Source organism: Oncorhynchus masou, chromosome 16, assembly GCF_036934945.1.
Source record: "Oncorhynchus masou masou isolate Uvic2021 chromosome 16, UVic_Omas_1.1, whole genome shotgun sequence".
NCBI classification, from domain to species: Eukaryota; Metazoa; Chordata; class Actinopteri; order Salmoniformes; family Salmonidae; genus Oncorhynchus; species Oncorhynchus masou.
In genome coordinates, this window is record NC_088227.1 from 45,522,411 (window position 1) to 45,537,410 (window position 15,000).

The 15,000-nt window shown below is 48.0% G+C and overlaps 1 protein-coding gene across 1 annotated transcript in view; it reads right to left on the reverse strand.

The window, feature by feature from the left end:
- Window positions 1–15,000, reverse strand: part of sgk1 (serum/glucocorticoid regulated kinase 1) — a 130,381-nt gene that overhangs the window by 10,905 nt on the left and 104,476 nt on the right. The window contains exons 7-9 of the mRNA XM_064991772.1: window positions 2,539–2,727; window positions 2,341–2,472; window positions 1,293–1,529 (exon numbers count right to left, since the gene is read on the reverse strand). Coding sequence (XP_064847844.1) covers window positions 1,293–1,529; window positions 2,341–2,472; window positions 2,539–2,727 — 558 coding nt within the window. The remainder of the gene's footprint in view (window positions 1–1,292; window positions 1,530–2,340; window positions 2,473–2,538; window positions 2,728–15,000) is intronic.

Below are 15,000 nucleotides of genomic sequence, written 5' to 3' on the forward strand. Positions count from 1 at the left end.
GTCCGACAGACGTATCTGGGTTTGGCGGATGCCAGGAGAACGATACCTGCCCTAATGCATAGTGCCAACTGTAAAGTTTGGTGGAGGAGGAAAAATGGTCTGGGGATGTTGTTCATGGCCCCTACAGCATACTTTGCATTCTAGACGATTCTGTGCCTACAACTTTGCGGTTGTAGTTTGGGGAAGTGCCCTTTCCAGTTTCAGCATGACAATGCCCCCTATGCACAAAGCGAGGTCCATATAGAAATGGTTTGTCGAGATCGGTGTGGAAGAACTTGACTGGCCTGCAGAGCCCTGACCTCAACCCCATCGAACATGTTTGGGATGAATTGGAACGCCGACTGAGAGCGAGGCCTAATCGCCCAACATCAGTGTTCGACCTCACTAATGCTCTTGTCACTGAATGGAAGCAAGTCCCCACAGCAATGTTCTAACATCTAGCGGAAAGCCTTCCCAGAAGAGTGGAGGCTGTTATAGCAGCAATGTTCCAACATCTAGTGGAAAGCCTTCCCAGAAGAGTGGAGGCTGTTATAGCAGCAATGTTCCAACATCTAATGGAAAGCCTTCCAAGAAGACTGGAGGCTGTTATAGCAGCAATGTTCCTACATCTAGTGGAAAGCCTTCCCAGAAGAGTGGAGGCTGTTATAGCAGCAATGTTCCAACATCCAGTGGAAAGCCTTCCCAGAAGAGTGGAGGCTGTTATAGCAGCAATGTTCCAACATCCAGTGGAAAGCCTTCCCAGAAGAGTGGAGGCTGTTATAGCAGCAATGATCCAACATCTAGTGGAAAGCCTTCCCAGACGAGTGGAGGCTGTTATCGCAGCAATGTTCCAACATCTAGTGGAAAGCGTTCCCAGAAGAGTGGAGGCTGCTATAGCAGCAATGTTCCTACATCTAGTGGAAAGCCTTCCCAGAAGAGTGGAGGCTGCTATAGCAGCAATGTTCCTACATCTAGTGGAAAGCCTTCCCAGAAGAGTGGAGGCTGTTATAGCAGCAATGTTCCTACATCTAGTGGAAAGCCTTCCCAGAAGAGTGGAGGCTGTTATAGCAGCAATGATCCAACATCTAGTGGAAAGCCTTCCCAGAAGAGTGGAGGCTGTTATAGCAGCAATGTTCCAACATCTAGTGGAAAGCCTTCCCAGAAGAGTGGAGGCTGTTATAGGGGGGACCAACTCCATATTAATACCCGTGATTTTGAAATGAGATGGTTGAGGAGTGTCCACATACCTTTGGTCATTCAATACAACCAACCAATCAAACTTGATAAAAACAAAAAAAAAGTTCTGTCCTTACCTCTGGAGTTCCACAGAACGTCGACGTGGTTCCGTTCTGTTCTATGTTCTCCTTGCAGAGCCCGAAGTCCGTGAGTATGATGTGTCCTTGAGAGTCCAGTAGAATATTCTCAGGCTTCAGGTCTCTGTACACGATGTTTAGAGAGTGCAGGTAGCCTAGGGCACTGGCGATCTCCGCTGTATAGAACCTGGCCCGGGGCTCTAAGAAACACCACTCCCTCTGGAGATGGTGGAACAACTAGAGGAGAGGAGAGGGGGGAGAGAGAGAGAGAGAGAGAGAGAGAGAGAGAGAGAGAGAGAGAGAGAGAGAGAGAGAGAGAGAGACGAGAGAGAGAGAGAGAGAGAGAGATGTTTACCATTTGCACATTGTAAAAACACTGTATATATATATATAATATGACATTTGTAATGTCTTTATTGTTTTGAAACTTCTGTATGTGTGATGTCTACTGTTAATTTTTATTGTTTATTTCACTTTATATATTATATACCTTACTTGCTTTGGCAATGTTAACACATGTTTCCCATGCCAATAAAGCCCCTTGAATTGAATTGAATTGAATTGAGAGAGAGAGAGAGAGACGAGAGAGAGAGAGGAAAAAGAGTCCACATTTAAACAGTGCTGTCTTCACTCCTTCACACCCGTGCTACACCCTCCCTCCCTCTCTCTCTCCCTTCCCCTTCCTCACTCCCTCTCTCCCTTCCTCCCTCTCCTTCTCTCTCTCTCTATCCTTCCTTCCTTCCTTCCTTCCTTCCTTCCTTCCTTCCTTCCTTCCTTCCTTCCTTCCTTCCTTCCTTCCTTCCTTCCTTCCTTCCTTCCTTCCTCCCTCCCTCCCTCCCTCCCTCCCTCCCTCCCTTCCTCCCTCCCTCCCTCCCTCCCTCCCTCCCCCTCCTGCTCTCTATCCCTCTCTCCCTCCCTTACTCCCGCAATCTCTTCCTCCCTCCCTTTCTTTCGCTCTCTCCCTCCGTCCTTTCCCCTCTCTCTCTCTCTCCCTCCCTTCCTCTCTCCTTCCTTCCTTCCCTTCCTCCTTTCTTATGTCTCTCCTCACCTCTCCTCCGTTAATGTAGTCCAGCACAAAGTAGAGTTTATCAGCTGTCTGGAAGGAGTAGTGTAGTCCCACCAGGAAGGGGTGTTCGATGTTCTTCAACAGGACGTTCCTCTCTGACATGATGTGCTTCTCCTGGAGGTCAACAAAGGGTAAGGGTTAGAGGTCACGGAGGTATCTGTGTGTCTGTGTAACTTGTACCTCTTTCTTCTTCAGGATGGCCTTCTTCTGCAGCACCTTAACAGCGTAGAACTGGTCGTCTGTTCGGTGCCTGGCGAGGAGGACCTTCCCGAAGCTACCCTTCCCTATCACCTTCAGGAAGTGGAAGTCACTGGGCTTGGCTGTGGGGTTGGAGGTCGGGCCCAGGTTCATCTGCTGGGAGGGACTGGGCTGTGGATGAGAGGAAGACAGCTATGATATAAACATACTTTAACTTCATTTTAACCAAATTGGAAAATGAAATATCTGTTCGCACCCCAGCCAAAAGTAGCACTGAATCTACACACAATACTCCATATAATGACAAAAACAGGTTTTTATTTATCAATAATAATAACATTTAAAAAAAAAATGACATATCACATTTACATAAGTATTCAGACCCTTTACTCAGTACTTTGTTGAAGCACCTTTGGCATCGATTACAACCTTGAGTCTTCTTGGGTATGACGCTATACGCTTGGCACACCTGTATTTGGGGAGTTTCTAACCCTAACCCAACCTGCTGGTTACTAGTCCAACACGCTAACCACTAGGCTACCTGCTGGTTACTATTCCAATGCTCTAACCACGAGGCTACCTGCTGGTTACTAGTCCAACACTCTAACCACTAGGCTACCTGCTGGCTACTAGTCCAACACGCTAACCACTAGGCTACCTGCTGGTTACTAGTCCAACACTCTAACCACTAGGCTACCTGCTGGTTACTAGTCCAACACGCTAACCACTAGGCTACCTGCTGGTTACCAGTCCAACACTCTAACCACTAGGCTACCTGCTGGTTACTAGTCCAACGCTCTAACTACTAGGCTACCTGCTGGTTACTAGTCCAACACGCTTACCACTAGGCTACCTGCTGGTTACTAGTCCAACACGCTAACCACTAGGCTACCTGCTGGTTACTAGTCCAACACGCTAAACACTAGGCTACCTGCTGGTTACTAGTCCAACACGCTAACCACTAGGCTACCTGCTGGTTACTAGTTCAACACGCTAACCACTAGGCTACCTGCTGGTTACTAGTACAACACGCTAACCACTAGGCTACCTGCTGGTTACTAGTCCAACACACTAACCACTAGGCTACCTGCTGGTTACCAGTCCAACACGCTAACCACTAGGCTACCTGCTGGTTACTAGTCCAACACGCTAACCACTAGGCTACCTGCTGGTTACTAGTCCAACACGCTAACCACTAGGCTACCTGCTGGTTACTAGTCCAACACGCTAACCACGAGGCTACCTGCTGGTTACTAGTCCAACACGCTAACCACTAAGCTACCTGCTGGTTACTAGTCCAACACACTAACCACTAGGCTACCTGCTGGTTACCAGTCCAACACGCTAACCACTAGGCTACCTGCTGGTTACTAGTCCAACACGCTAACCACTAGGCTACCTTCTGGTTACTAGTCCAACACGCTAACCACTAGGCTACCTGCTGGTTACTAGTCCAACACTCTAACCACTAGGCTACCTGCTGGTTACTAGTCCAACACGCTAACCACTAGGCTACCTGCTGGTTACTAGTCCAACACACTAACCACTAGGCTACCTGCTGGTTACTAGTCCAACACTCTAACCACTAGGCTACCTGCTGGTTACTAGTCCAACACGCTAACCACTAGGCTACCTGCTGGTTACTAGTCCAACACGCTAACCACTAGGCTACCTGCTGGTTACTAGTCCAACACGCTAACCACTAGGCTACCTGCTGGTTATTAGTCCAACACACTAACCACTAGGCTACCTGTTGGTTACCAGTCCAACACGCTAACCACTAGGCTACCTGTTGGTTACCAGTCCAACACGCTAACCACTAGGCTACCTGCTGGTTACTAGTCCAACACGCTAACCACTAAGCTAGCTGCTGGTTACTAGTCCAACACGCTAACCAGTAGACTACCTGCTGGTTACTAGTCCAACACGCTAACCACTAGGCTACCTGCTGGTTACTAGTCCAACACGCTAACCACTAGGCTACCTGCTGGTTACTAGTCCAACACGCCAACCACTAGGCTACCTGCGGGTTACTAGTCCAACACGCTAACCACTAGGCTACCTGCTGGTTACTAGTCCAACACGCTAACCACTAGGCTACCTGCTGGCTACTAGTCCAACACGCTAACCACTAGGCTACCTGCTGGTTACTAGTCCAACACGCTAACCACTAGGCTACCTGCGGGTTACTAGTCCAACACGCTAACCACTAGGCTACCTGCTGGTTACTAGTCCAACACGCTAACCACTAGGCTACCTGCTGGCTACTAGTCCAACACGCTAACCACTAGGCTACCTGCTGGTTACTAGTCCAACACGCTAACCACTAGGCTACCTGCTGGTTACTAGTCCAACACACTAACCACTAGGCTACCTGCTGGTTACTAGTCCAACACTCTAACCTCTAGGCTACCTGCTGGTTACTAGTCCAACACGCTAACCACTAGGCTACCTGCTGGTTACTGGTCCAACACGCTAACCACTAGGCTACCTGCTGGTTACTAGTACAACACGCTAACCAATAGGCTACCTGCCGGTTATTAGTCCAACACACTAACCACTAGGCTACCTGCTGGTTACTATTCCAATGCTCTAACCACGAGGCTACCTGCTGGTTACTAGTCCAACACTCTAACCACTAGGCTACCTGCTGGTTACTGGCCCAACGCTCTAACCACGAGGCTACCTGCTGGTTACTAGTCCAACACTCTAACCACTAGGCTACCTGCTGGTTACTAGTCCAACACGCTAACCACTAGGCTACCTGCTGGCTACTATTCCAATGCTCTAACCACGAGGCTACCTGCTGGTTGCTAGTCCAACACACTAACCACTAGGCTACCTGCTGGTTACTAGTCCAACACTCTAACCACTAGGCTACCTGCTGGTTACTAGTCCAACACGCTAACCACTAGGCTACCTGCTGGTTACTAGTCCAACACGCTAACCACTAGGCTACCTGCTGGTTCTGCACTACTATACTACTACAATATATACTACACTACTATACTACTACAATATATTCTACACTACTATACTACTACAATATATTCTGCACTACTATACTACTACAATATATTCTGCACTACTATACTACTACAATATATTCTACACTACTATACTACTACAATATATTCTCCACTACTATACTACTACAATATATTCTGCACTACGATACTACTACAATATATACTGCACTACTATACTACTACAATATATTCTACACTACTATACTACTACAATATATTCTGCACTACTACACTACTACAATATATACTACACTACCATACTACTACAATATATTCTGCACTACGATACTACTACAATATATTCTGCACTACGATACTTCTACAATATATTCTGCACTACTACACTACTACAATATACACTGCACTACTATACTACTATAATATATACTGCATGGGTCTACTACTATACGACTACAATATATTCTGCACTACTATACTACTACAATATATTCTACACCACTATACTACTACAATACATACTACTATACTACTACAATATATACTACACTACGATACTACTACAATATATTCTACACTACTATACTACTACAATATATTCTGCACTACTATACTATTATAATATATTCTGCACTACTATACTACTACAATATATTCAGCACTACTATACTACTACAATATATTCTGCACTACTATACTACTACAATATATTCTGCACTACTATACTACTACAATATATTCTGCACTACGATACTACTACAATATATTCGGCACTACTATACTACTACAATATATTCTGCACTACTATACTACTACAATATATTCTGCACTACTATACTACTACAATATATTCTACACTACTGTCATGTCTTATGTCTGTTCCTGTCCTTTCTCTTCATTCTCTCTCTCTGCTGGTCTTTTTAGGTTACCTTCTCTGTCTCTCATCCTTCAGCTGTTCTACATTTCCCCTAACTAGCTCATTCTCTCTTTCCCCACCTGTTCTCTCTTCCCCCTCTGATTAGGTCTCTATTTCTTTCTCTGTTCCTGCTACTTTCAGTGTCTGATTCTTGTTTGTGTTTTTTGATGCCAGAAGCAAGCTGTCGTCTCGTTTGCTTCCACCTTGTCCTGTCCTGTCGGAGTCTGCCTGGCAGGAGCATCCTGCACTATACTAACGTTCTTTTTGTTCCGCTGACAACGTTGGAAGAGGATTTATGCCATTCCTGTATTTTCATTAAAGAACTCTGTTTTCTGTTAAAACCGCTTTTGGGTCTTCACTCAAGTTCATAACAGAAGAATCAGACCAAGAATGGACCCAGCGGCTCCGGACCCTTTTCACTCCGCCGTCGAGATCCAGGGAGCGATGCTAGGCAGACACGAGGAAGAATTGTCTGCTGCTCAACATGCCGTTGAGACCCTGGCCGTCCAAGTCTCCGACCTCACAAGACAGGTTCACCAACTCCACCTCGATCCACCGCCCACTTCCAGGGTTTCCGAGTCTCCGGAGCCCAGGATCAACAACCCGCCGTGTTACTCTGGGGAGCCCACTGAGTGCCGCTCATTCCTCACTCAGTGTGATGTGGTGTTCTCTCTCCAGCCCAACACTTACTCCAGGAGCGCAGCCCGCATCGCCTACGTCATTTCTCTCCTTACCGGACGGGCGCGTGAGTGGGGCACGGCAGTCTGGGAGGCGAGGGCTGAGTGTATTAACCAGTATCAGGACTTTAAGGAGGAGATGATACGGGTTTTTGACCGTTCTGTTTTTGGCGAGGAGGCTTCCAGGGCCCTGTCTTCCCTATGTCAGGGGAATAGATCCATAACGGATTATTCTATTGAGTTTCGCACTCTCGCTGCCTCTAGTGACTGGAACGAGCCGGCTTTGCTCGCTCGTTTTCTGGAGGGTCTCCACGTCGAGGTTAAGGATGAGATCCTCTCCCGGGAGGTTCCTTCCAGTCTGGACTCCTTAATAGCTCTCGCTATTCGCATAGAGCGACGGTTTGATCTTCGTCGCCGAGCTCGTGGAAAGGAGCTCACGTTCTCCGTTGCTCCCCTCTCCACATCACTGCCACCTGCCGCATCACTGCCACCCTCCTCCGCCGGCTCGGATGCTGAGCCTATGCAGCTGGGGGTATTCGCATCTCGGCCAAGGAGAGGGAACGGAGAATCACCAATCGCCTCTGTCTCTACTGCGGCTCCGCTGGTCATTTTGTCACCTCATGTCCAGTAAAAGCCAGAGCTCATCAGTAAGAGGAGGGCTACTGGTGAGCGCAACTACTCAGGCCTCTCCTTCTGGATCACGCACTACCTTTCCGGTCCATCTCCGCTGGCCCGGTTCATCTGCTTCCTGCAGTGCCTTGATAGACTCTGGGGCGGAGGGCTGTTTTATGGACGAGACCTGGGCTCGGGAACATGACATTCCTCTCAGACAGTTAGGGAGCCCAGGGCCTTGTTCGCTTTAGATGGTAGTTCTCTCCCCAAGATTCAGCGTGAGACGCTGCCTTTAACCCTCACTGTCTCTGGTAATCATAGCGAAACCATTTCTTTTTTAATTTTTCGTTCACCTTTTACACCTGTTGTTTTGGGTCATCCCTGGCTAGTGCGCCATAACCCTTCTATTAATTGGTCTAGTAATACTATCCTATCCTGGAATGTTTCTTGTCATGTAACCTGTTTAATGTCTGCTATCCCTCCTGTTTCCTCTGTCTCTTCTTCACAGGAGGAGCCTGGCGATTTGACAGGGGTGCCGGAGGAGTATCACGATCTGCGCACGGTGTTCAGTCGTTCCAAGGCCACTTCTCTCCCTCCACACCTGTCGTATGACTGTAGTATTGATCTCCTTCCGGGAACTACTCCCCCCCGGGGTAGATTATACTCTCTGTCGGCTCCCGAACGTAAGGCTCTCGAGGATTATTTGTCGGTTTCGCTCGACGCCGGTACCATAGTCTCCTCCTCCTCCCCCGCCGGAGCGGGGTTTTTTTGTTCAGAAGAAGGACGGGTCCCTGCGCCCATGCGTGGATTATCGAGGGCTGAATGACATAACAGTTAAGAATCGTTATCCGCTTCCTCTTATGTCTTCAGCCTTCGAGATCCTGCAGGGAGCCAGGTTTTTCACCAAATTGGACCTTCGTAACGCCTACCATCTCGTGCGCATCAGGGAGGGGGACGAGTGGAAGACGGCGTTTAACACTCCGTTAGGGCACTTTGAATACCGGGTTCTTCCTTTCGGCCTCGTTAACGCTCCAGCTGTCTTTCAGGCACTAGTTAACGACGTCCTGAGAGACATGCTGAACATTTTTGTTTTCGTTTACATGGACGATATCCTGATTTTTTCACCGTCTCTCTCGATTCATGTTCAGCACGTGCGACGCGTCCTCCAGCGCCTTTTGGAGAACTGTCTTTATGTGAAGGCTGAGAAGTGCACTTTTCATGCCGCCTCTGTCCCTTTTCTCGGTTCCGTTATTTCCGCTGAGGGCATTAAGATGGATCCCGCTAAGGTCCAGGCTGTCATTGATTGGCCCGTTCCTAAGTCACGCGTCGAGCTGCAGCGCTTTCTGGGCTTCGCTAATTTCTACCGTCGTTTCATCCGTAATTTCGGTCAGGTGGCAGCTCCTCTCACAGCCCTTACTTCTGTTAAGACGTGCTTTAAGTGGTCCGTTTCCGCCCAGGGAGCTTTTGATCTTCTTAAGAATCGTTTTACATCCGCACCTATTCTTGTTACACCTGACATCTCTAGACAGTTTGTTGTTGAGGTTGACGCGTCAGAGGTGGGCGTGGGAGCCATTCTTTCTCAGCGCTCTCTCTCTGACGGCAAGGTCCATCCTTGCGCGTTTTCTCTCATCGCTTATCGCCGTCAGAACGTAACTATGATGTTGGTAATCGCGAACTGCTCGCCATCCGCTTAGCCCTAGGCGAATGGCGACAGTGGTTGGAGGGGGCGACCGTTCCTTTTGTCGTTTGGACTGACCATAGGAACCTTGAGTACATCCGTTCAGCCAAACGACTTAATGCGCGTCAGGCTCGTTGGGCTCTGTTTTTCGCTCGTTTCGAGTTTATTTCTTATCGTCCGGGCTCAAAAAACACCAAACCTGATGCTTTATCTCGTCTCTTCAGTTCTTCTGAGGTCTCCACCGACCCCGATGGGATTCTCCCAGAGGGGCGTGTTGTCGGGTTGACTGTCTGGGGAATTGAGAGGCAGGTAAAGCAAGCACTCGCTCACACTCCGTCGCCGCGAGCTTGTCCTAGGAACCTTCTGTTCGTTCCCGTTCCTACTCGTCCGGCCGTTCTTCAGTGGGCCCACTCTGCCAAGTTAGCCGGCCACCCCGGCGTTCGGGGCGCTCGCTTCCATTCGCCAGCGTTTCTGGTGGCCCACTCGGGAACGTGACGCGCGTCGATTTGTCGCCGCTTGTTCGGTCTGCGCGCAGACTAAATCTGGGAACTCTCCTCCTGCCGGCCGTCTCAGACCGCTTCCCATTCCCTCTCGACCGTGGTCTCACATCGCTTTAGATTTTATCACCGGACTGCCTTCATCAGCGGGGAAGACAGTTATTCTTACGGTTGTCGATAGATTCTCTAAGGCGGCTCATTTCATTCCTCTCGATAAGCTCCCTTCTGCTAAGGAGACGGCTCAGATCATTATCGAGAATGTTTTCCGAATTCATGGCCTTCCGTCTGACGTCGTTTCCGACAGAGGTCCGCAGTTCACGTCTCAATTTTGGAGGGAGTTTTGCCGTTTGATTGGGGCTTCCGTCAGTCTCTCGTCCGGCTTTCATCCCCAGTCTAACGGTCAAGCCGAACGGGCCAATCAGACTGTTGGTCGCATTTTACGCAGTCTTTCTTTTCGTAACCCTGCGTCTTGGTCAGAACAGCTCCCCTGGGCAGAGTACGCCCACAACTCGCTTCCCTCGTCTGCTACCGGTCTATCCCCTTTTCAGTGTAGCCTCGGGTACCAGCCTCCGCTGTTCTCATCTCAGCTCGCCGAGTCCTGCGTCCCCTCCGCTCAGGCTTTTGTCCAGCGTTGCGAGCGCACCTGGAAGGGGGTCAGGTCGGCACTTTGCCGTAATAGGGCGCAGACTGTGAGGGCCGCTAATAAGCGTAGGACCAAGAGTCCTAGATATTGTTGCGGTCAGAGAGTATGGCTCTCCACTCAGAACCTTCCCCTTAAGACAGCTTCTCGCAAGTTGGCCCCGCGGTTCATTGGTCCGTTCCGTATTTCCCAGGTCATTAATCCTGTCGCAGTGTGACTTCTTCTCCCGCGCTATCTTCGTCGCGTTCACCCGGTCTTCCATGTCTCCTGTGTTAAGCCCGTTCTTCGCGCCCCCGCTCGTCCCCCCCCCCATCCTTGTCGAGGGCGCACCCATCTACAGGGTTCGTAAGATTTTGGACATGCGCCCTCGGGGCCGTGGTCATCAGTACCTAGTGGATTGGGAGGGGTACGGTCCTGAGGAGAGGAGTTGGGTTCCCTCTCGGGACGTGCTGGACCGTTCGCTGATCGATGATTTCCTCCGTTGCCGCCAGGTTTCCTCCTCGAGTGCGCCAGGAGGCGCTCGGTGAGTGGGGGGGGGTACTGTCATGTCTTATGTCTGTTCCTGTCCTTTCTCTTCATTCTCTCTCTCTGCTGGTCTTTTTAGGTTACCTTCTCTGTCTCTCATCCTTCAGCTGTTCTACATTTCCCCTAACTAGCTCATTCTCTCTTTCCCCACCTGTTCTCTCTTCCCCCTCTGATTAGGTCTCTATTTCTTTCTCTGTTCCTGCTACTTTCAGTGTCTGATTCTTGTTTGTGTTTTTTGATGCCAGAAGCAAGCTGTCGTCTCGTTTGCTTCCACCTTGTCCTGTCCTGTCGGAGTCTGCCTGGCAGGAGCATCCTGCACTATACTAACGTTCTTTTTGTTCCGCTGACAACGTTGGAAGAGGATTTATGCCATTCCTGTATTTTCATTAAAGAACTCTGTTTTCTGTTAAAACCGCTTTTGGGTCTTCACTCAAGTTCATAACAACTACTATACTACTACAATATATTCTGCACTACTATACTACTACAATATATTCTGCACTACAATCTGATATCAAACATTAACTACTAGACATAGTTACAGTTTCAAGAGTATTACAATCTGATATCAAACATTAACTACTAGACATAGTTACAGTATTACAATCTGATATCAAACTTTTACATTGTAATGTCACCTCAAATCAGATGTTAGCCACTGCTTAGTTTACCACAGCACCCAAGGCGACAGAAGTAACCTGGCTCTCATTGGGTCGACTTAGTTTACCACAGCACCCTAGAGGACAGAAGTAACCTGGCTCTCAGTGGGTTGACTTAGTTTACCACAGCACCGAAGAGGTCAGAAGTTAACTGGCTCTCAGTGGGTTGACTTAGTTTACCACAGCACCCAAGAGGACAGAAGTAACCTGGCTCTCAGTGGGTTGACTTAGTTTACCACAGCACCCAAGAGGACAGAAGTTAACTGGCTCTCAGTGGGTTGACTTAGTTTACATTGTTAGCTAACTGATATAATACACTAATGTGAATGAATCAATGACAAAATGACATGAAAAACACCGCCATCTGCTGAACGCATCGCCACTGCTTATATTTGTCCCCTTTCACAGCACGTACAAGTGGTTAACCTGTATGTGTGGAAGATGAAAAACGTTTTGCATATCCCAACTCCCCTTGAGACGCCCTTTGAGAGTGGGGTCACGGCCAGGGGGCAGCCATTATTGGCGGTGACCCAGGAGCAATTAGGGCTACGTGCCTTGCTCAAGAGTACATCGGCAGATTATTTGCAATTGTTGGCTCTGGGACTTGAACTAACATCCTTTAGGTTACTGGCTCAATGCTACATGTAGTTTAATGTGTTTATTGTATTTTTATGTGCATTGTGGGGCTATATAGGGCTCACCTGGAAAAGAAACTTCTCAGCATTGACTCCCTGTCTGAATAAAGACACCTTGGTCTCGGCATTGACTCCCTGTCTGAATAAAGACACCTTGGTCTCAGCATTGACTCCCTGTCTGAATAAAGACACCTTGGTCTCGGCATTGACTCCCTGTCTGAATAAAGACACCTTGGTCTCAGCATTGACTCCCTGTCTGAATAAAGACACCTTGGTCTCGGCATTGACTCCCTGTCTGAATAAAGACACCTTGGTCTCAGCATTGACTCCCTGTCTGAATAAAGACACCTTGGTCTCAGCATTGACTCCCTGTCTGAATAAAGACACCTTGGTCTCAGCATTGACTGTCTGTCTAAATAAAGACACCTTGGTCTCAGCATTGACTCCCTGTCTAAATAAAGACACCTTGGTCTCAGCATTGACTCCCTTTCTAAATAAAGACACCTTGGTCTCAGCATTGACTCCATGTCTAAATAAAGACACCTCGTTCTCAGCATTGACTCCCTGTCTAAATAAAGACACCTCGTTCTCAGCATTGACTCCCTGTCTGAATAAAGACACCTTGGTCTCGGCATTGACTCCCTGTCTAAATAAAGACACCTTGGTCTCGGCATTGACTCCCTGTCTGAATAAAGACACCTTGGTCTCAGCATTGACTCCCTGTCTGAATAAAGACACCTTGGTCTCAGCATTGACTCCCTGTCTGAATAAAGACACCTTGGTCTCAGCATTGACTGTCTGTCTAAATAAAGACACCTTGGTCTCAGCATTGACTCCCTGTCTAAATAAAGACACCTTGGTCTCAGCATTGACTCCCTTTCTAAATAAAGACACCTTGGTCTCAGCATTGACTCCATGTCTAAATAAAGACACCTCGTTCTCAGCATTGACTCCCTGTCTAAATAAAGACACCTTGGTCTCGGCATTGACTCCCTGTCTGAATAAAGACACCTTGGTCTCAGCATTGACTCCCTGTCTGAATAAAGACACCTTGGTCTCGGCATTGACTCCCTGTCTGAATAAAGACACCTTGGTCTCAGCATTGACTCCCTGTCTGAATAAAGACACCTTGGTCTCGGCATTGACTCCCTGTCTGAATAAAGACACCTTGGTCTCAGCATTGACTCCCTGTCTGAATAAAGACACCTTGGTCTCAGCATTGACTCCCTGTCTGAATAAAGACACCTTGGTCTCAGCATTGACTGTCTGTCTAAATAAAGACACCTTGGTCTCAGCATTGACTCCCTGTCTAAATAAAGACACCTTGGTCTCAGCATTGACTCCCTTTCTAAATAAAGACACCTTGGTCTCAGCATTGACTCCATGTCTAAATAAAGACACCTCGTTCTCAGCATTGACTCCCTGTCTAAATAAAGACACCTCGTTCTCAGCATTGACTCCCTGTCTGAATAAAGACACCTTGGTCTCGGCATTGACTCCCTGTCTAAATAAAGACACCTTGGTCTCGGCATTGACTCCCTGTCTGAATAAAGACACCTTGGTCTCAGCATTGACTCCCTGTCTGAATAAAGACACCTTGGTCTCAGCATTGACTCCCTGTCTGAATAAAGACACCTTGGTCTCAGCATTGACTGTCTGTCTAAATAAAGACACCTTGGTCTCAGCATTGACTCCCTGTCTAAATAAAGACACCTTGGTCTCAGCATTGACTCCCTTTCTAAATAAAGACACCTTGGTCTCAGCATTGACTCCATGTCTAAATAAAGACACCTCGTTCTCAGCATTGACTCCCTGTCTAAATAAAGACACCTCGTTCTCAGCATTGACTCCCTGTCTAAATAAAGACACCTTGGTCTCGGCATTGACTCCCTGTCTAAATAAAGACACCTTGGTCTCAGCATTGACTCCCTGTCTAAATAAAGACACCTGGTCTCGGCATTGACTCCCTGTCTAAATAAAGACACCTTGGTCTCAGCATTGACTCCCTGTCTAAATAAAGACACCTCGGTCTCAGCATTGACTCCCTGTCTAAATAAAGACACCTGGTCTCAGCATTGACTCCCTGTCTAAATAAAGACACCTTGGTCTCAGCATTGACTCCCTGTCTAAATAAAGACACCTTGGTCTCAGCATTGACTCCCTGTCTAAATAAAGACACCTCGGTCTCAGCATTGACTCTCTGTCTAAATAAAGACACCTTGGTCTCGGCATTGACTCCCTGTCTAAATAAAGACACCTTGGTCTCGGCATTGACTCCCTGTCTAAATAAAGACACCTTGGTCTCAGCATTGACTCCCTGTCTAAATAAAGACACCTTGGTCTCAGCATTGACTCCCTGTCTAAATAAAGACACCTTGGTCTCAGCATTGACTCCCTGTCTAAATAAAGACACCTTGGTCTCAGCATTGACTGTCTGTCTAAATAAAGACACCTTGGTCTCAGCATTGTGGGGACAAAGGAGGAGAGGGGACATTTCTACTTACAGGAGGAGAGGGGACACAGGAGGAGAGGGGACATTTCTACTTATAGGAGGAGAGGGGACATTTCTACTTACAGGAGGAGAGGGGACATTCCTACTTACAGGGGGAGAGGGGACA